At 28.9% G+C, this 21162-nt stretch overlaps 1 protein-coding gene across 1 annotated transcript in view; it reads right to left on the bottom strand.

Moving 5' to 3' along the window:
* Window positions 1-18384, bottom strand: part of LOC112694241 — a 28489-nt gene extending 10105 nt beyond the window's left edge. The window contains exons 1-17 of the mRNA XM_025569647.1: window positions 18310-18384; window positions 18063-18249; window positions 17557-17670; window positions 15551-15849; window positions 12876-12994; window positions 12274-12426; window positions 11787-11950; window positions 11580-11716; window positions 10525-10673; window positions 10295-10409; window positions 10022-10183; window positions 9621-9809; window positions 9420-9559; window positions 8224-8399; window positions 7470-7609; window positions 7254-7391; window positions 6118-6372 (exon numbers count right to left, since the gene is read on the bottom strand). Coding sequence (XP_025425432.1) covers window positions 6118-6372; window positions 7254-7391; window positions 7470-7609; window positions 8224-8399; window positions 9420-9559; window positions 9621-9809; window positions 10022-10183; window positions 10295-10409; window positions 10525-10673; window positions 11580-11716; window positions 11787-11950; window positions 12274-12426; window positions 12876-12994; window positions 15551-15849; window positions 17557-17670; window positions 18063-18249; window positions 18310-18384 — 2712 coding nt within the window. The remainder of the gene's footprint in view (window positions 1-6117; window positions 6373-7253; window positions 7392-7469; window positions 7610-8223; window positions 8400-9419; window positions 9560-9620; window positions 9810-10021; window positions 10184-10294; window positions 10410-10524; window positions 10674-11579; window positions 11717-11786; window positions 11951-12273; window positions 12427-12875; window positions 12995-15550; window positions 15850-17556; window positions 17671-18062; window positions 18250-18309) is intronic.
* Window positions 18385-21162: the final 2778 nt, after the last annotated feature.

The following is a 21162-nucleotide window of genomic DNA, read 5'->3' as shown; positions in this document are numbered from 1 at the left end:
GTGGTAAAAAACTGTAAGACCCGTAGAATCCTCAGTTTCACTTTGGAAGATATCAAATCAATCATGGATGTAGAGCTTTATTCTAATTTATATAAACTGTTATCATTATCTTTAACAATTCCAATTAGCTCTGCAACATGTGAAAGATTATTTTCAGCAATGAAAAAGATTAAAAATTGGCTTCGAACATCTATAAATCAAGATAGATTTACAGATTTGTCATTAATTTATATAGAACGAGATTTATCGAATGAATTGTCTAACGAAAAAATATTAAATAAATTTGCAATTTCTAACCGAAGGTTCCAATTATAATAATATACTTAATAAAAAAATATAATATATTACATTTATTTACCTAAATTTTGTTATTTTTTTCATAAAAATATTTTTAGTTTTATTAATAAATGCATTATAATATATTAAATGTAAGAAAGTGGGTGAGAAAAATATGATATCGCTATATCGGTAGTGAATGGGGGGGAGAGGGCAGAGCCCCCCTCGGGTTTGTTTCATTTAAATATGTTAAGCCACTCCAAGTTAAAAACTGAAATTGCGCCTATGTCAAGCACTCAAACGGGCATAGAGTACCCATAAACGAGGTTACCACAAAATACACAATGTTATAATATACCTATTACATAAATGTATGGTGGACTGAGGTCGAATTTCGTCTCTTGGTGGTTGTTTTAATTGGTTCTATTATTATTTATAGATATTTCACGATGAAATAACATTTAATATTATATAAGCGTATGCGTATTTTATAGAATATGTATTATTGTGTATTTCCTGACGTACACACATAAATATCATTATGCTCAATAAAAAATATGACTGAGCTAAATACTTTTCTGATTTTTATTACTTTGTATAATGGTAAATAATAAGAAGTTTTAAATTTAAAATCATTGTTCAAAGAAATCGTATTCTATTTCCAAGTAGATACTATAGGATACTATTCATGAGACGTTAAAAGCAATTACTTAATAGTTCTATAAAATAGTTGCATAAGTTGCATAAAATAAAATGCATAGAGTCTAATGTTTATTGTCTTTGACAAATAATTTTACTAATTTGTGTAATTAAGTACTATGAAAATTTAATATTTTTAAATTCTTATATTAGTTATTATTATTATTAATATAATATATATATATATATTTTTACTATTATACTTTAGTAATACAAAAATAGTTACTAGTTGTCAATATTAGTCATCAGTTTTAAAAATAGTTATAAAGTATTTGATGTGTCATATAATATGTACGAATTTTAAATATGAATATTTATTATTTCATTTTGTGGTTTATATGACGTAACATTAAATGACGAAAATATTTGATACCATAATGGTTATCATACTGTATATTATACCGAACTCATATAAAATATAATTATAAATTTATAATAATAATTAAATGAAAACTAAAAATCATAACAATATAATCATAATAATTTGATGAACATTTGGTTCTTTAGTAAAAATTTCGTTTACATTATTCTAATCTTATTATTATTTTGAATACCTTTATTATTTTTCATATTACATCAATGAAAACAAATTAAATAAATAATGAATAGAATAGGATTTTATGTTCAACGGATCATTATATTTTCAGTGCTCGATTTGGCAAAATTAAAGAAGAGGGACTCTGTTTCCTTTAAAAAAAGAGCGTCTCCCAAACTTGTTAAACGTTATAATTATAAAGTAATAATAGTAGGGGGACACTAAAATTTCTGAAAATTAGTTGGGGTGCTCTGTCCCCTTACGTTTCTCTTTAATTTATTTTATTTAATTTATTTGGGGGGAAGGGGGGTGTCATACCTAATAGTGAAATAATCTTATAAATTAGTATAAAATGTTTTTTTATCAACTTATTGTTAAATACTAAATAATAAAAATAATAATTAATAACTAAACGTATGATAAATATAAATAAATAAAAACGTATGATTGTATTAATCATATTTTTATATTAATTTATGTTGCGCATAAATGCACAGTGCATACTGACAACTGACAAGACGTGATTGTCACGGAATAGATATTGATATTCTTATCCACCGATAATTTTCCCACATCAGATTATTTATATACCATATGTTTGTGAGTGCCGTGCGGTCGATTGTTATTATTATTATCCGATTACAATTTAATTATTAGCGATAAAAATATTTTTTATATATATATATATATATTTTCATTACACTTAAATACTTTACTGAATAAACAAACTAAAATTATTATATTACTGATATGTTTAAAATTTGACGTTTTCAAATATTTATTTTTTTTTTGAGGGGGGAGGGGTGAAAAACCCCGGCACCCCCATAAATACTCAACTGTACTTAGATTTTTATTTTTGAATGTCATAGTTAAAATTAAGTACTATTTAGTATTTAAATGTATTATATATATATATATATATATATATATTTTTTTATTTTAGTAACTATATACATTTTGAACGAGAAAACAGTTTGGCATGTGGAGAACGCGGATGACTTTAAAACTTTATACACATATTTTATTCTATCCATACACATTTGGGTACAAAATATATTTTAGTGATATTGAATTTAATAGCTTATTATTTTATTATTAATATATTACAAGCATATTGACACGCAAGCCCAAGTAAGTAAAATAGAACAATCATTAATGAAAGTAATGCTTTTTGAAATATGTTAGTTATCCAGATCCCTGTAGTTAGTTCTCGATTTTGGAAGAGGGTTCAGGGAGATACCCTAAATAATTTTACAAAAATTTTAACACAAAAATGTTAAATGGTCATTTTTTTTGTGTTGCCTTCCTCTTAATTTTATTTCTTTAATTGATAGATTAATAAGTTTCAACTTTATTTTTTCATATTGTGTTTTAACTGATTAAAGTTTACGAGGAGTGCATTTTCAAATAGTTTATTAATGTAGCTTTAAATCATAGGCCCATGACTCAGAAAATAATTTATCTTAATTTTTGGTTAAATTGAGAAATCCTGATGGTATAAAATTGATGATACGCCAATATAATAAAATATATAATTGTGACTAAACGTTTTTAGTGAACCACATTAATAAATGATTGTTATCGTATGAGATACCAAATATTACATTTTAAGAATTGGGGAAGATCCGAATGAGTTAACAGATTATGGCTTATGGACATCAAAGTTTATTTATAATATTATTATCATTCCATAAGTAAAATTATAATATTTTTATAAAAATAATTTGTTTTTTTATTTTTAATAATTTGTCAGAAGCCTGGTAGTCAAATAATATCATGATGCTTTTATGGGTAACGGATAGAACATTATTGCGGATTACTATAATACAATATTGTATTTATTATCTGTGTACAAATAGACCACAAATACGAATATAAGTTCAAAATAAAATAAAATTATATTTTTCGAATGCCTTGAAAAACGTATGAATAAAAATAGTATATATTATATAAATGTTTATGCATATCGAGTGTCCGAAAATTTTGGTATACCCAACACCACATCTCGCACAAGGATTTAATATTTTCAAGTACTGTGGCTAAATAATGGTGTTTACATTACCGGCTAGCACTTTAAAATAGTAAATCTCCACGGGACACCCTGTATAAATATACATAATATAGGGAGTGTGGGACACCCTCTATACGCGTATAAAAATGGCATTCGATTCTTTGCATGTCCGTCGTACATACGTGTATATATATACCATATATTGTATTGTAGTGTTTTGGTCCACGGTCGTTGATTTTTATCAATAATGCGGGAGGGAAATCGAATTAGACTTGTATTTTGAAATACACGATGGCAACGCGCATAATATACAAAAATAATAAATAAAAATGGGGTGCGTTATAGTTGACCTTTTATATCGATGACTGAAGATTAGAAACACACATTGCTCATTCTTGAATTACGTATATGTATATATATACGTACACACACACACATATACTCATGCAATCGAAGGAGACGCAATCGATGATCATCTTATGCACTACCATTGACACTAAAGCAGTTACTCACACATATGTAGGTACATTGAGTCAGTATATACAACGTGTGTACGTTCGCAAACGCTCTAACCCCGAACGTTTTGTTTTGTATGGGACAATTCGATTTACTGGCGCAAGGGCTTGTTTAATCTTGTTCGGGGTTGTATAGTATCGGATGAACACCGCGAACAATTATTGTTTTGGAAAAACGTACTTGGGCTTCTACTGCTTATATGTACACAATAGTTAATAATAATATATATATATATATATATATATATATATATATATATATATTTATATTAAATTTAATGCGAAATGTGAAATTAATACCATACAAACCACATTGATGATTCTAGCAGTCGGAGAGTCCATTAGCAGTATTTTATGTTCTAATATACAGCTAGTTAAGGTACGACTATGAAAAATATTATATGCTTTCTATACATAGACGATATGTGGTATAATATTCAACTTACAATTTTGTAGGGATTTGCTTTTTTTTTTCTATTGGTCTAAAACAAATTTGTGTAAAATCATATAAATGCGATTTATATTACGTAGAATAAAATAATTGAGATTAAATTTTAATAGTTGGTGTTCTTTATCTTAAAACTTTTGTGCTTTTTTTTTTTTTACATTTTTTTTGCTTTAGTTTAATTTTTATGAGTTGAATAGACATACAAATTCATAAATCTAGTAATAATGTATCAAACCATGTTCCGACGTGTTGAGAACACAAGTCGGTGTCGTAAGACTTAAAATAATTTTTTGGCATTTTCAACAAGGATAGAATCGAATACCGCTTCGAAGTTTAAGCGACAATATTTTAAAACGAGTGTTTGACGAAAACAAAACTTAAAAGTCACGATCTCCGTGACACACCACAAGACATGATGTGGTTTAAGTTTACCATCTAGAAGTTTAGTGTATAGACCAGGGGTGGCCAATTTGCGGCTCGCGAGCCACATGTGGCTTTTGTCATTGTTAGATGCGGCTCGCGCTTTATTTATAAAATTAAAATTTACTTATCATATTATTATTTTGGATTTTAATTTTATAGGTTTAAATTTATAAAATATTGTCAAATTATTTAAAATTTAGTTGTATTTATCTTGTATTGGACTCTTGGAATTATTATATTTATCTGTGTGGCTCGTGAACCTATTCATGTGGGCTACCCTTGGTATAGACAAATAAAATAGACTTTTATAAATGTTTTTAACTGACGAATTGTCATATTTCTTACATATTTTCAATGTGATTATTGCAGAATACTACAAATAATTATATATTTGAAACTATTACTAATATGTAATAATAATATTGTTATTGAAGTGCATGAACAATTTATTACATTGTTGTTGATTATATATTATTTTTTTTAGTACACTAATATACATGTACATAAAGTATTGCATTAAGGTATAATTGCATTACATGCAATTATTAATACGTATAGATTCTATGAATTTTACTACCAATTTAAAACCAAATAATTATGTGTTCTACGTTATTAAATAATTAAAACAGGAAGTAACGAGTTATTAAATATTACGATTCGTTATCGTGTATATATAATAGACTATTGTTCTTTCGCATAGATTATCAATTGAAACATTAGATGCGAACCTATTGTTATCATAACTTTCTAGTATTAAGTTAAAAAATACCAATATAATACGTATACCTCTACCTATTAAATATGATACTGTACTTAAGTAAATATTTTGTACGTAATTATTAGGATGCGTTCGTGAAGTTTACTTCGAAAAAGTAGTGTAGTCAGACCACATTTTAAAGAAACGTTCGCCACTCTCATAATATTCATTAGACTTTAATTTACTATACGTATAATATATATATATATATATATATTATATTACGAGATTTCATCAGAAATTATGCTAAATTATTAAGTGGCAATAATATGCATCGAATGTTAAATTCAACTGAAATTTAATGTATATACTCGTATAAACGCATCTGATTATACGGGTTTACAGGTTTTTAACACTTTGCTATTTAATTTTTGGTAATAAAATCATACGTGTTTTTTTTTTCTTTATAAAAGAAATACATCCTTATATTATTTAATTGAAAATAAAAATTACCTCAATCAAACATTTTGCCAACAATGTGAATACCATCGGCGTGCGTAGCACGTTGCCAGCGATTCGGCAGATTTCCGTTCCTCTGGCATACCATTTGTTTGTATAACAACGCAGAGCACATTTTAAATAAACCAAATGAAGTTCTTTGCGCGGCTTTTCGGTATGTATCACTTGTAACAAATAGTTTTTTAAAACGTCCATCGATTCGTTCAACTCTATGTCGTTAAGATATCGCAATGCGTCGAAACATTTTTCCTGTAATGTTTACATAACAAGAAGTTTAAAGTATTAATTATTATTACTATGCAATATAAATTATGTATGTATGTATGGTATAATCTTTTAGAATTAATTATATAACTATTAGCGTTTTTTTGATTTATTGAATATTATATATAGTGTCTTATTATTTGCAATAAATTTTATGATTTAATTTGGTTTATTATTTAATATTAAGGAAGGTATACATATTAGTATAATATAGTATTCCAGTTTAATAAGTAATTAATGAATCTGACTATTCTGCAACTTATATATAATATTATATATTAATAAATAAAATAATCTTATTATAATTAATTTTAAAAAATGTTCATGTATTATATGATTATTGCAGTGCTGCATAATTGTTTTACACATACGGATAAGAGTAAAAAAATTTATGTGGAAGTATAAAAATAAAAATGTAAATAAATATTTCAGTAAGTAAATGATTTGTCGTCGTCCTATGAATTCAATAAGCATATAAAAAAATAGTTGTACTGTTTTATAATTCTATAGCAGTATTTTATGGAGGTACATAACATTTAGTTGCAAAAAAAAATATTTAAATTTAATATCAGACATTGTTTAAGAGTTTAATGTATATGTAATACGACTCGTTATATAAATTATAAATCATTATCAAATATACTCGTTTACTTGTAGAATATACCTACAGACTGCAATTGAAAGAAAACTATCATACATACAAACAAGGCTTATTATTATTTATGTTAAGTTGGAGGGCTTTTTAAATGTGTGTACGTAAGAATATGTGTATTCATTTTAACTTTAATAGTGTTTTCGTTATTAAAAATTGTTTTGTAGTTAATCAATAAATAAGTTGTGCAGTTATAGCAAGTAAGACTACTTACATATTTTCCTAACAATATTTTATGTTCTAAATGTTCTAAGCTTGCTGAATAGTTTCCTTTTTTGTTTTCACACACGGCCATGTAATAATGGTACTGTTCACTATGTTCTACTACCAATTTTAAGCAACGAGTTGCCAACTTTAAAATAATATAAATACAATTTAAGATAAATTTTATGTAAATCATCAATTACAAACTACATTATAATACACTTACTTCTACCAGTTCGTGTTTTAATAGTAAAATTGCACATTTAATCAAAGGATTGTTGCTATGACCTATTGATTGCCAGCTCAAAAGATTTTCGTGAAGTAGATTATTATTTTCAAATTCGTCTTTTTCGACAGTTTTTAGAGCTAAATTAATATATATATAAAATAATAGTTTAATCAAATAAAAAAATAAATAATTTTGTAACAATGATTTAAGCAATGTTAAAAAAACTGAAGAACTGAATCGATGTGTATATATATTAGATATTCATAATACACAATATCGTACATAATACCTATGGTAATTTATAATTTAAGAACACAGTTTCGATATTTGGCAAGATATTCATGAAACATTTAATACATTTCTTAAACTATTTGGCACAATGATGAATGTATTTTAATTTTCATTACGTTTATGTTCTAAAGTAATGAATAAAAAAATAATAATTGAGAGAACAATTATTATTACAATTATTCAAAACATTTCAGTCGTTGGTATATAATTAGTATAATATATAATTAGTTATAGGTAGGCAACTTTTTGAGTGCTAAATGATAATTTATAGATCTACCAGCTTATTGATGTATTTTAAAAGCAGATTAAAGAAATATAAGTATTTTATCACATCATATATGTGATATTTTTCAAAATTTTACAAATCGATACGATTCAATATTACCATGAACATAAATTCCGTTAGTCTTATTTCTCCCATAAACTCACCGTATTAAATACTTTATTACACTAAAATTACCCCTTTGTAGCATAATTTTGCTGGTTTTATACATGTTGAGTGTATAATAGTGAACACTGAGCAAGGCATACACTTCACTGAAATCTCCGTGACTCATTATCAAAGACTTCAACACGATTTCACCATTGTTGTTGTCCTCGTAAATAGTCAACTGTATTGCGGCATACAAAAATAATCTGAAAGATCAAATAATTGTTAATGAATTTCAACCCTTATTGATGGAAAATCGTTTATTGTATCATTTGTATCGACATTAATTGCAATCAAATGTAAATAATAAAATAAAACTACATTTTGACTTGTGACTGAATAGGGAATATAAATAAAAAATAAATAAGATTTATCATTCGAAAAAAATACCTGCCATTTTTTGTTTTAATTATTGTAGAATATGTTCTAATAAATGCTCTATTTGTAATTTGATATTGTAATATTGATATAAATTTAAAAAAATATAATAATCTCGGTGAGCACATTTAGAATGAATTTCATGGTTATCACAAAAATGTAATTAATAATAAAGGCATTTTAAGTATATGAAAATAGAGCAAAATTGATTTCAATGATTGTGTCTCAGAATAACTAGTTCTTGAACTGTTATAGTTGAGTTAAAACACTAAAGATTATACTGAGAGTTAGGACCGTCGTGTATTATTATGGTAAAAATGTCCAAGTGGGTTAAAATTTGGTTAAAAAGTGTTAAATTAAATAAATATTGATTGATTTTCATGAAAAAGAACTATCAAATTTGAAAAAGAGTATTATTATAAAGGCAAATTATGCATCTATAAAATTATCCAACATAAAATGGTTTTAGGGTTTTGTATGAGTTGCTTCAAAATGGTTTCTAAAAAGAAATTCATTTTTGTAAAACTAATAGTTTCGTCATTCCAATCAGAGTTTAAAAATGGTTTTTTTTTTTTAATGAATTTATTGCAAAGAAAGTTAGTTGTTTCACGTATATAGTATACTACGAACGAAAAACTACATATATTTTTCATTGGTGCATTACGAATTATAGATAGAATATATAAATTAAATACATATATTTATTTCTTTTTGAAAGTGACGATTATAAAATTGATGTGCCAGATTTTTGTCAGTCGATTTCATTTTTTTTTTTCATTTTGTGTATGTGAGCACGTGTTTTTTACGGTGACAGTAACTATACTAGTTTATAGTCCTGTTAAACTTGCCCGATTTGATTGCCACTGTCGACTAATAACACTTCTTTAACATACTCCAAAGCCGTATTGAAATCTAGTCGCCTTGAGCAAAAACTAGCGTATAATAACCAGTAGTTCGGGTTACACCTTGTGCCAGCTGTAGAGATTAACTAAAACGGACGGTAAAACGCATCATTATTGTGATTTTTTTTTCATTTTAGACGTTCTTACGTCAAAGCAGATTTTTTTTGCGCGTTCCGTCTGTTTCAGTTCGTCTGCTTCTCTGGCGTACACAATCATCATATCATGATCAGATTTTACTACGTTCTCGGCATCACCGCAAGAATGTGAAAACTCGAATGACTTGACCGTTTTCTTCATTTTATCCACTAGATCCATGAAAATCCGATTTACGAAGCTCTGCGACAGTATACACGTATCACGAGGCCATCGATATTTATTTGATTTCAAAACACGAAATAAGAAAAGTGGACGACAAAATTCACCGAGTCTTACGACACAGTTTTAGTGATATTATCCATTTTTACCGTAGCTTATGTATAATATACACTTATTATACCATTAATATTCACTGATAATTTACGAATTACTTGAATTCGAATTTATATTACCTGAATCGTTTCACCGATCATCGGACCCGCATAGTTGTCTATAATGTACTGTCGGATTTCGTTACATAATAGCGATTGCATTGATCCGTAAACGCCGGAATCCTTAAGCTCGTTCACGTAGTAGTCCTCGTTATCACCATCTGGATCATTGATTCTTATTGACTAACGGTGAAAATTAATGAAACAATAATTGATATAAATTTTACTACTATATTGAAATACTCTATGAAAATTAAATAATTATTTCTGCTATAATATATTATTTATCCGTACTGTTCCTATCAACGATTCTATGGTGGTCTTCAAACATTCTTGGTATTTATTTGACGTTATCGGTGCAACTGTTGTAGCCATTGGTTTTTCAAGAATAATGTTCAGTTCTAACATTCTGTTTAATATATAAAGTGTACAAAAAATAATAATATTAACAAAAAAAAAAAAAAACCAAGCGATTAACTAATCGAATTATCTGATTTTTTTATCGGAATTTTTTATGCTGTTACTTTGATGTTACGTGTTTTAAATATTGATCATAGAACGAATTGGACACTGAAATATCAACAACGACAAACGGTGATACCCGATCTGCAGAATTATCTGGTATGAAGTGAGTGGACAAGTCTTTAGATACATCCAGCAACGGTATTGAAGACTAAACAAACGTAACATTTCGATTATTCAGTATAATATTACTTATTGTAATTTTGTTTTGAATGAGAATTACTGATAAATAAATAAAGAGAAACATCGTCTAAAATAAAAAAAGCTTTTTATTCTGGAAATATCATGCCTATTTAATTTAAATTTCCTGATTATTGAAGACATTTACCATAATGTACAATAACTAAAGTAATATTTAAATATATTATTCCATAATTGGAATTTATTATTCTTTATATTTAAATTCAATGCATAAACAAGAAAAATATTTTTTTTAAATAACTTCTCATTACACGCTACAGATCCACAGTATTGGATTGGTATCTTTATGTATATTTTATTTGTAGCTCTATAACGTCTTATTTTCATATATTAAAAATCGTACTAAAATATATTAAAATCGATTATCGAAACATGGTTTTTTTTTTAAATATGTCTGTTGTGATACGGTGTAAAATATTAAAGGCTATTACTTTAAGTATAAAAATAAAATTATTTACTGTATTTTATATACTCGTAATAATAAATCATAGGATCATTTGTATTTTTTAACCCTTATTTTAAACCCTAACTATTATACAAGCTTACATAAACAATTATATTTTATTTCGATAGTCATCATACAAAAATATACTGTTTATGTTGTTAGATTTTATTTATCTTAGCATGTTTATTTACAACTGACATCGGCAAAATCTGTTTTTTGTCAAAATTGTAAGTGATAATAATAGTAGTTTTTTTTATGTTATTAATACTTATTATCACGCATATGTATATTCCAATAGAACAATAAATAATTCTTAACGAGCACATTCGTTAGAAAATAACATCCTAGAATAAAAGCTAGTACACATATTTAAAAGATTTTCTGTTTTAAATTCATAAAATAATTTAAAACCTTTTCTAAATGCTGATCTCCAATAGTATTTTTTTCAATAAATTCTTCGGTAATAAGAGCAGCTGATGAAAATCCATGGGTTTGTATTATATTTTCGTCAAGTGCATGGACAGTTGATAAACATCTCACTGAAGTGCCTGAAAATGACGATTAATCGATATAAATGAATATTAAAGACAAACCACTTATATTATATGGTTCTTTTACAGTTGGGTTGTAACAACATCGACAAGTCCAAAAGGGCTACGTGAACAACTTCATCGTTGACGTTTTCGTTTGATTCTCGGTCATTAAGTTCTTGTGAAAAAACCGTGTTGTTGGTTATCATAGAATTCTTAGTGAATATAAATTTGACAAACATATACCTATGTCTAACAAAAATAACAAACAAACAATATTTAAGGTGAACAGTTGTGAAGTAGTTAGTGTCATTCATAGGGCTTAAGATTGGGCCTGATCTTGGGCAAAACAAAAAAGGCGATGCGTGATTCGGAATTATATATAAGACATTGTATTAAAATTATGCGAATCAAGTATAAGTTAAAGGACTTGTAAGTGTATGATCGAAAAGATATTAATTCAAAATGACAAGTGTGTTGACATAAATTATAGTTCGATTTGGTTCGGTTTATATGAATCTATTGCATAAAAATAAATAAGTGAATAATTATTATATATTTAAATGTGAAAATACTCGAAAATAAAGTCCTGAAACGTTTGTGAAGATTTTTTGTTCAAAAGAAATCGTTGTCTCATATTCCATTCGTATCTAGGCCCTTTGAACATTATGTCTTTTGGTTCGGGAATGTTCGCGGAATTCACCACGACGGCGTCTTGTTCCTCGAACCTGTTGGGAGAAAAAAAATCGTTTCGTTGTTAACGCCATCACGAAACATCGAAACTACTCTTCAGTATTCATCATTGCGGACCACCTGTATTGATCTGCTGGGAAAATGTTTAGACCGAATTATTGTCGATGGGATTTTATATACAACAACGATCACGAAATGTCGAAATGACGGCAGCACTAAACGCTGGCATATTGTATATACTGTTTTGAATAAACTCCACGCTATTGTCTTTGCGTGTATACGTATAATACATGTATAATATAATACTGTGTCTTTTTTAAGTGGATGAACGGAGCCTATCCGTTTATTTTGTTTTGTTTGGTTCTTTTTTTTATTTTAAATATTTATTATCATTATTATTATTATTATTTTTTTCATTGACCTACCGCAGATCGACTTCAAGTGGCCGTCCACGTGAATTCGTGGGAATATTATGATTACGCACCTCTGACCCGTGGCGGATACGGTTGCCGACATGTTATCCAAGCTGTACCATCGCAGGTCGTTTACGTCCCTCGTTATGTCCGTGTACGTGCCGTGCGCAAATACGAAGCTATGAAAATCCTATAAACGAATATGTAACCTCGTGATCATCGCTATCTGATAACTTTGTAACCACCGGGAAAATGATTATGTTATTGAAACGGATATACTACGTACATTTTATTTTTACTTATTGTTACCTACAGCCACGCTGTACCACGGATTAGCGTGACGGATAGTAATTAAGTGATTATTTAGTTATTATGCCGACGTCTCTCGGAATGTTTATTATACAAAAATATGTTATTTTTTCGAACTACAGTAGAACCTCATTAATCCGGGACCTCATTAGTCCGAACTTCGCTTGATCCGGACAGCCGTTTAAAATACGTAAATTACGCTAGTATATTTATACTACCTAAACATTGTCATTAAATACGTAGAAGATAACAACGAATACAATCTGCGTATCATGAGCATCTAAGGCGCCTTCGCGAGTTAACCGTTTAAGAAATCACTGTGAAAGGAAGACAACCAAAGATTAGCAGTTTTTCTAAACCAGTAAGCATGTCAAGTTTGAACAACGAAAGCGAGTCTTAACATGTACCGTATTATGTATGTAATGATCGTAATACAATGATGTACTATTTTTTAGATTTAATATTATTAGACTTACACATATATTAGATTAAAACTTGTATAATAAAATATCAGATACATTTTTTTTTAAATTTATAATTTATGATTTTTGATTATTTTGTTCAATCCAGACTTTCATTAATTCGGACAACCTAGAGTCCCAATTAGTCCGGATTAATGAGGTTCTACTGTATCTTCAAATGAATTACTTTATTCATACAAGAACTGATAGGTGTATAATATGTTAGACGTGTATGCGGTTCAATAATGTGATTAGTAGTAACACGATTAATATGCTAAATCTACTAGTTTGAAATCAATATTATTTTTTATACAGAAGCTTATTGTATTTTTATGATGAATTAAGTAGATTTAGTAAAGTTCTTATATATTTTACGAATATTACTAAAATAATTAAAAGATAAAATTATTGACTCACTGTTCTTGTTTATATACTCGTATTTGTTTATATTACATTGATAAAAAATATATTTAAATACATTGCAATGGATTAATTATAAACAATGTAGTAAATATATATTGAATTATTATTTTAGTTTATAATACCTATACGTTATAAACATTAAATAAAATAATAAAATATTTTCTTAGTTGAATATACTTACACGCGGATTAATAATAAACTGTAAATAAGTATAGAATCAACTTTACTTTTTTATTTTAAGAAAATCAAATGTACTTAAAATACTTAACATTTGATCTAAAGTAAAAGTAGACGGATTTTAATAGATAAGTAATTAATGATTATTAATTTTACGTGAATAAAAATCAGTAAATTATTATTCCATATGATGCTTAAGATAGTTACATAGTTTACATCAGTGTTAGATTAACATAACTATATCTACACATTATACGCATTGAAGATAATTAACTTTCTACAAGTCCAATAGCCTATAGGAATCAAATCGGGGGGAAATTAATATTATCTTATAATTGTTGACCGAACGAGTCTTTAAATTATGTATAACGATTTTATATTTTATTGTAAAAGAAAGAAACGTTTTTTTTTTTTTTTCTAAGTTTTATCACCGTAAAATATTTGTATACGGTTCATAGTATACTCCATCAGTTCTGTTTTAATTCATAAACATTAATACTATGTATTCAAATAGATACTTAAACAACGAAACGGTTACTGAATACATTACGAGAACTTTGACTTATTACGAGCGTACAATAAATCTATATCGAGTGTCCTACGATTATTCATTAATTGCAACTTTGCCTGTAAACAATACAGATGTTTTCGGTTCCGTTTTCTTCATACTCTGTTATGAGTATAATACTCGACACGAGAATTACAATTTACATGGTTATTTGACATTTATTTTTAACAAATCGGAAAAAAAAAATAAAAAATAAAATGAGAAAATATCGATAAAATTGTAGTGGATGCCAGCGATACACCCTATACGTACAATGTTATAATTGAACGAGCACTACAGCAGCAGCGGCAGTGGCGTGTGGGCCGTTTTTAAGATTTTAAGAAGAGGAAAAAAAAATCGGAATACGAACTCACGCTGAGCCGTTGCCGTGCAGTCGGTACGTGTTTTACGACGGGTGTATTTGTTTTTTGGCGAAATTTATAGTGCGAGACAGTTTCGAAGAGCAGAATAAAGTAATAATAAAACAAATTCCGACCGAATTTATTTATGACCATCACATTATATTATACACACAAACACACACACACACACACAGCACTCCTACATTTTACATATAAATATATATTACACGTATCGGCATGTATACGAAAATTATCGACGCTGTTCTGTATACATTATGTATAATATCTGCGTGCACGTGTGTGTGTTATGTGAGCACAAAAAAAAAAAAAAAAACAAGACCGAGTCGTCGCGTCCTAGTCGTAAGAAAATAAAAAGAAAGAAAAAAAATAAATAAATAATATAACTCGTATAATATTATTATAATGTGATCGCGCGCGCGCGTGCCAAACGTTATTATTATTATTACCGGATCGATTGCCTCGGCTACGTCCAACGTGGCCGTACACGTGGTGGCCGCGTGACGATGACGTCGATGGCCATTCAACGGTGGATTGTACAGTCCGTGCACCGTAACGTTCAGAACGTTGTTGGGCGGCGGGAACGCTCGAAACGGACTCGTCTCCGGACGCGACACGGTCGCGTTCAGGCGCGCGCCCGCGTCCGACAGCAAATTCCGGTTGAGCTCTCCCATCGCCCTCAGCGGGTACCGTCCGCTCGCCGCCGTGTCACCGCCGTCGCCACCATCCGCGGCGGCGGCTGCCGGCGCTGAAAGAAATAAGATTTTGTTATATTCGCATGTCTTTCTGTGTCCCGTTTTTTTATTTTTATTTTACCGCGTTAGTATGATGTAGTTTCGTGTTCAGTGCGGGGCAAGAGGTCATGGGCCAGGGGTGCAGATCTAAGAGAGCGCAAATGTCAACACTATTCATGTAATATTTTTTACGAAACATGAAAAATATGTAGTTAAAACAATTTCATTTGATTATGTCACTGATAAATTTAACTCCATAAAAGTAAGAAAAGTACCATTGTAATATTATGTTAAAATAAATTTAAAATCATCTAATACAATTGTAAAACAAAAACGTTTGAAGAAAATTACATGTTTTTATATTGTATTGATTTTTTATATTTTATAGTAATACAAATAGTTATCATAGTTTATTACTTATTATTACTTTGTATACAATGTTTTTTATACATGCTTTATAGGTATATCTCAAATGATTTTTTATAAAAATATGAAAATTTCCCATCGGTGGGAGGGGTGCAAATACAATGATTCGATAAAGGCACCACCAGACCTCAATACAGCTCTGGATGCAGTGCTTCCCCAACGGGGCACCAAAAATCCGATCAAACGACTTAAAATTTATAATTTTGTAGTTTACTTTATTTAATTTATTAATTAAAATGAATGGGAAGGCATGAGATTTTTGAAAATTTATAATAGAACGTGGAATTAAAAATATTGAGAAACACTACTGATTCAGTGGAAAATCGAAAAACGCTCATAACAGGAATTTACATGTCTGTAAAAGAATATTTTTTTAAATACTACAATGAATTGCTCGTGTGATTTTATTTGGAAAATTATGAAAGTCCAACATATTCGTGTTATATATATAACTAACATAAATCTTCTTTAGTTTTTCCGCTATAGTAGTCATTGGCAATTATGTACTTTCTAAGGGGGGTCCGAATGATTTGAATATTAATTTTTGAGGTTCAGAAACAAATTGCATAATTATTTTTGTAACGAAATTACGTTCATTATTTTTTAATTTTATTATTATTGTTTAATTATTATTAGTGGTTCAGTTTTTTAGCATCCAATATCCAGATCTTAACGTCTGCTCTAAGTCTTTAAACTTCAAATAATTTTATTTTTTATTACAAAACTTCTCTCAAATGCTATTTAAATGCATTAATCTATGTATTGCTTATAGCTTACATGCTTATATATTTATTATATAGAGCTAAATTATCAACTATGTTAAAAAATCTTTAAAAGATATTTGGTTGTAACAGGGACACCGCTAGTTTTTAGAACGTAGAAGACGTGTTTTATATTATCACAATGAGATTTCAATTTTTATTATAAAATATTGCCATACTTCCGTGATTTATCACGTATATACAATATATGTTATACATATGTATACATAATACTTAGTATTAGATAATATATATATATATCAATCGGTATACTTAATACGGTTGTAGGTATAGTGTTAAATTAATCTAATATTTTACGAGTAAATTAGAAGCATTAACTATAGATATAGCCTACCTTTTAACTATTATATTTTTATTTATGCATAATGCATTGTTTTAACCTGTAGGACAGGGCCTTAATAATGCTGCATTAATTGAAAAAACCAAAATATAAATGAGTATGTAGTTCTAATTTTTCTATGACCCTAATGGATTAAAATATATGTGTATCTTTCGAATTAAATGATTCATTACCATATATCAATGGCAACAAGTCTACAACGCAGACCCATGTTTGATGAATACTACTATTTCTTTTTATTGATTGTTGATAGCTTCGTTCAATTTCATTCAGTGATTCGAAGTAAACTGCGAAATTAAATAAAAAGTGTAGGCAATGACTTACTTATACATTCCTTATTTAATTGTATTAATATCACATCAGTATCATATTTCATCAATCAATATAGATTTATTATTATGCATTCTATAAAGGACCTAAACATAACATGCCAATAACATAAAAAATGTTTTACTGTGACATAATTAAACCATTGATTATACCTTATATACAATGATTATTGATTATTTGTTTAATTAATATTCGTATGTATATAATTCGTTTGTACGGATAATTTTAGTTACATAAATACATGAATTATGAATGCACAATCATAAAGTAAACGATTTTTTATGATACTGGTATGGATGGTCGAATTCATATCTAGTTAAAATTAGTTAAATAGTTATCAAACATTTACCTAGCATAGGATAAGAAGCAAAACTGTTGTACTCAGAAATTTCATTCAGAGGAAAATTTAAAGCAACTTTTAAATTAATCGTCCCTGCTCCATCCAACACAGTAACAATCACATTTTCTCCGTTCAATAAAATATCATGGAATTCAACATATACATTAAATTGTAGCGGAAAATTAAGAGAGATTTCCTAAAATAAGTTTAAAATTGTTAATAAATATTTTAAACTAAACTGTGATCAACGACTTACTAGATCTTCGATAAAATCCAAAAACAAGATAAATTCAAAGAATTGCTCAACTTTATTTATTGATGAGTTATCCATTATGACATAAACGAATAAAAAAATCGTGAAATAAATTAAGTTTAAATAATTTGTTTGTATTTTATGAATCGAAATGCTATGGTGACATTTTATTTTAAATTTAATAAGTATACAGCCGTATTGGCAAAATTGTATAAAAGTTAGTAAATATATTATGTATAATTGCATTAAATAATTTCGATTCGGACGATTGGTGTTAGGTTTAATTAAAAAATCTGGAGATTGTTGTGGAGATGTTCATCTGGAGATGTTCTAAAGGTTTAATTTTTTTTTTTTTTGAGAAAACAAAATCAATTAAAAACAAAATAATTTTAAATAAATGGAATTGGAAATAATTTTGAATGTAATGACTAAAATGTTTTAAAACGTGGCTTTAATCACTTATATTACTGAATTCACTGAAAATTTTAATTTCAATATATTTAGTTACTTATTATATAAAACCAACCATCTGGACGGTTCTACTTATGCTGGAATACTTGTTTTTTCTGATAAAAAACATAATGAATTGTCATGCTTTCAAGATTCATATAAGCAAGCAACAATTATTTTCATCATAATATAAAGTATATTGATTAAAATGTTGTCTACTTACAGTCCTCCTCGGTATAAAATTTAACGGATTTTTTCAAATGTTCGATCAGTTATTCATTGATGGAGATGATTACAAAACTTAAGCACGCGTAGTATCATACTCATATCACAAATGTTCACAATCACTATTGAAAAACCTGCCGCGCAGATTTAAGCGAAAATGTTAAAGAGATCACTTAAATAAAAGAGTTGTGAACAATGGATTGCTTTCTGAATATATAATTTCTTTCAATGTAATCTTTGTTGTCAAATTTTTTCTTTGCTATAGTTTTTTTTAACATATTTTAAATTTTCTTTTAAATAAAGAAAAAATGTAATGCATTTCTTTTATCCGAAGTTTTCACGCAATTGCACCGTCTACACATATAATTATTTACAAATAAAAAATATTTAATATTTCAATTGCTGATTATTTAGTTAACTTTGATTTAGCAGTATACGCGTTAATTCAAGGCGGTCGAACGGTGCGCGATCGGTGTAAGTAAATTAATAGTATATTAATAATCAATTTGTACCGCAGTCATTTAAAACATTTATGCAGAACAATAACGTACGTAAAAAGTTACTGTATGTTAAATGTGTTTTCTCTTAGGTCGGACCAGGAAAAATAGGTATTTACCATGCGCCAGAAGATAATAAGTGACCGCAGATTACGGTCCGTTTGCGGTGTGTGGGTCCAGGCCGGACCGACTGCGACGATGCGAGTTGTCCGGGGTGCACGCACTTTGAACGGCGGCTAGCAGTCTCGAGGTTTTATTGCATGATGAGGTTTTTTTTTATTATTATTATATATATATATATATATATATATGGCTGCTGGATGATCTTTCTCTCTTGGTATCTATTATATATAAGTATTAATAGACATACCTGAGTTTTTACTGTGCACTTATAAACCCGTTGTTTTTTCCTTTCCCCCGCTCGCACCACTACTACACTCTTATTCCGATTCTCTTTCTTACATATTTCTTCCATTTCATTCGCGTCTTCGTTGTTCTTAGTCACACACACAACACACACATGCACATACACATACACATAACCGCCTGCATTATTATTACACACAGAGAGATACTAGTCGCGTTAAATCAACAGCCGCGTGCGTGTTTTGAGTGTGTTTATGCGCGAGCTAGCTCGTTCGTACGCGTATACGCGAGCAATGTGCATAAGTAAAAGAAAGAAAAAAAAGAAAGAGAGAGAGAGAGTACTAAATGGAAAAATATAAAAGAAATCTCGCGGTAATAATTTAATAATATAAAGTAGCGGGGGAAAATTGAAAAGTCAAATAAAGAAGAATAAATAAATAATAAAACCGGAGCGTTTATAGCGTGTGCCCGATCTCCGAAGCCAGATAGAACTCTCGGCTGTGATTAATGGTCGGTCATAAAGTTCGAAAAAACAAATGCCCCGAGACTTGCGAGATTGATGAATTTACCGAGTCGGCCTCGTCCGAGCGGACACCTCAATGTCATCAAGAGATATATAATAATGTTTTTTTTATTTATATTTATTTTTTATTTTTAAATCGCTCTTTATTGGTCGTAAACGTTTTTAGTTTTTACCGTGCGTGTGTAATGTTTGCAGACGGCCGGCCGCGCGGCGGTGAATGGAATGCAATCACACGCAGCCAGCTTACGCGTGTCCATGCACCTGATCAAAGAATATGTGCGGTCTGCGTGGCACAACGTCATAAGGGCTGTTGCTGTTCGTTATAGTTGTTGATTTCCAACCGTTTCGTCTTTCGTTTTCTATACGTCCGCGGCGCATGCAATCCTTCCGTTCTCGCACGAGTACCACCACCATTTGTTCGACGCGGGGCGCGTGGAAAAATATAATATTTATATTATACAAACGTGCTGTCTAATTATTTTGACAGCCGTACGACGAATGATGATAATAATGTTACAAAAAAAAAAAACAACTACACAACCGGGAACATTATCATACATTATACGGACGTGTGTATTACAGGGGAATTGTACGCGCAGTCAACAATATCCATTGTATACGTTAATACGGTGTAGCATGCTTTTTTTAGCGTTTGTACAACATCGTTTTCCGACGATCCACCACGGTGAATATATTATATCAATTACGACCAATGACTAATCTCGGACGAGTTAGCCACGCACTTCGCAATGACGTGGAAATATTTATAGGGTACATATTATGACGTACAATCGG

The sequence above is a fragment of the Sipha flava genome, unplaced genomic scaffold, assembly GCF_003268045.1.
Source record: "Sipha flava isolate LNK unplaced genomic scaffold, YSA_version1 125_pilon_pilon, whole genome shotgun sequence".
NCBI lineage: Eukaryota > Metazoa > Arthropoda > Insecta > Hemiptera > Aphididae > Sipha > Sipha flava.
The sequence above is the reverse complement of the archived record's forward strand: the minus strand, read 5'-3'. Positions and strand labels throughout refer to the sequence as shown.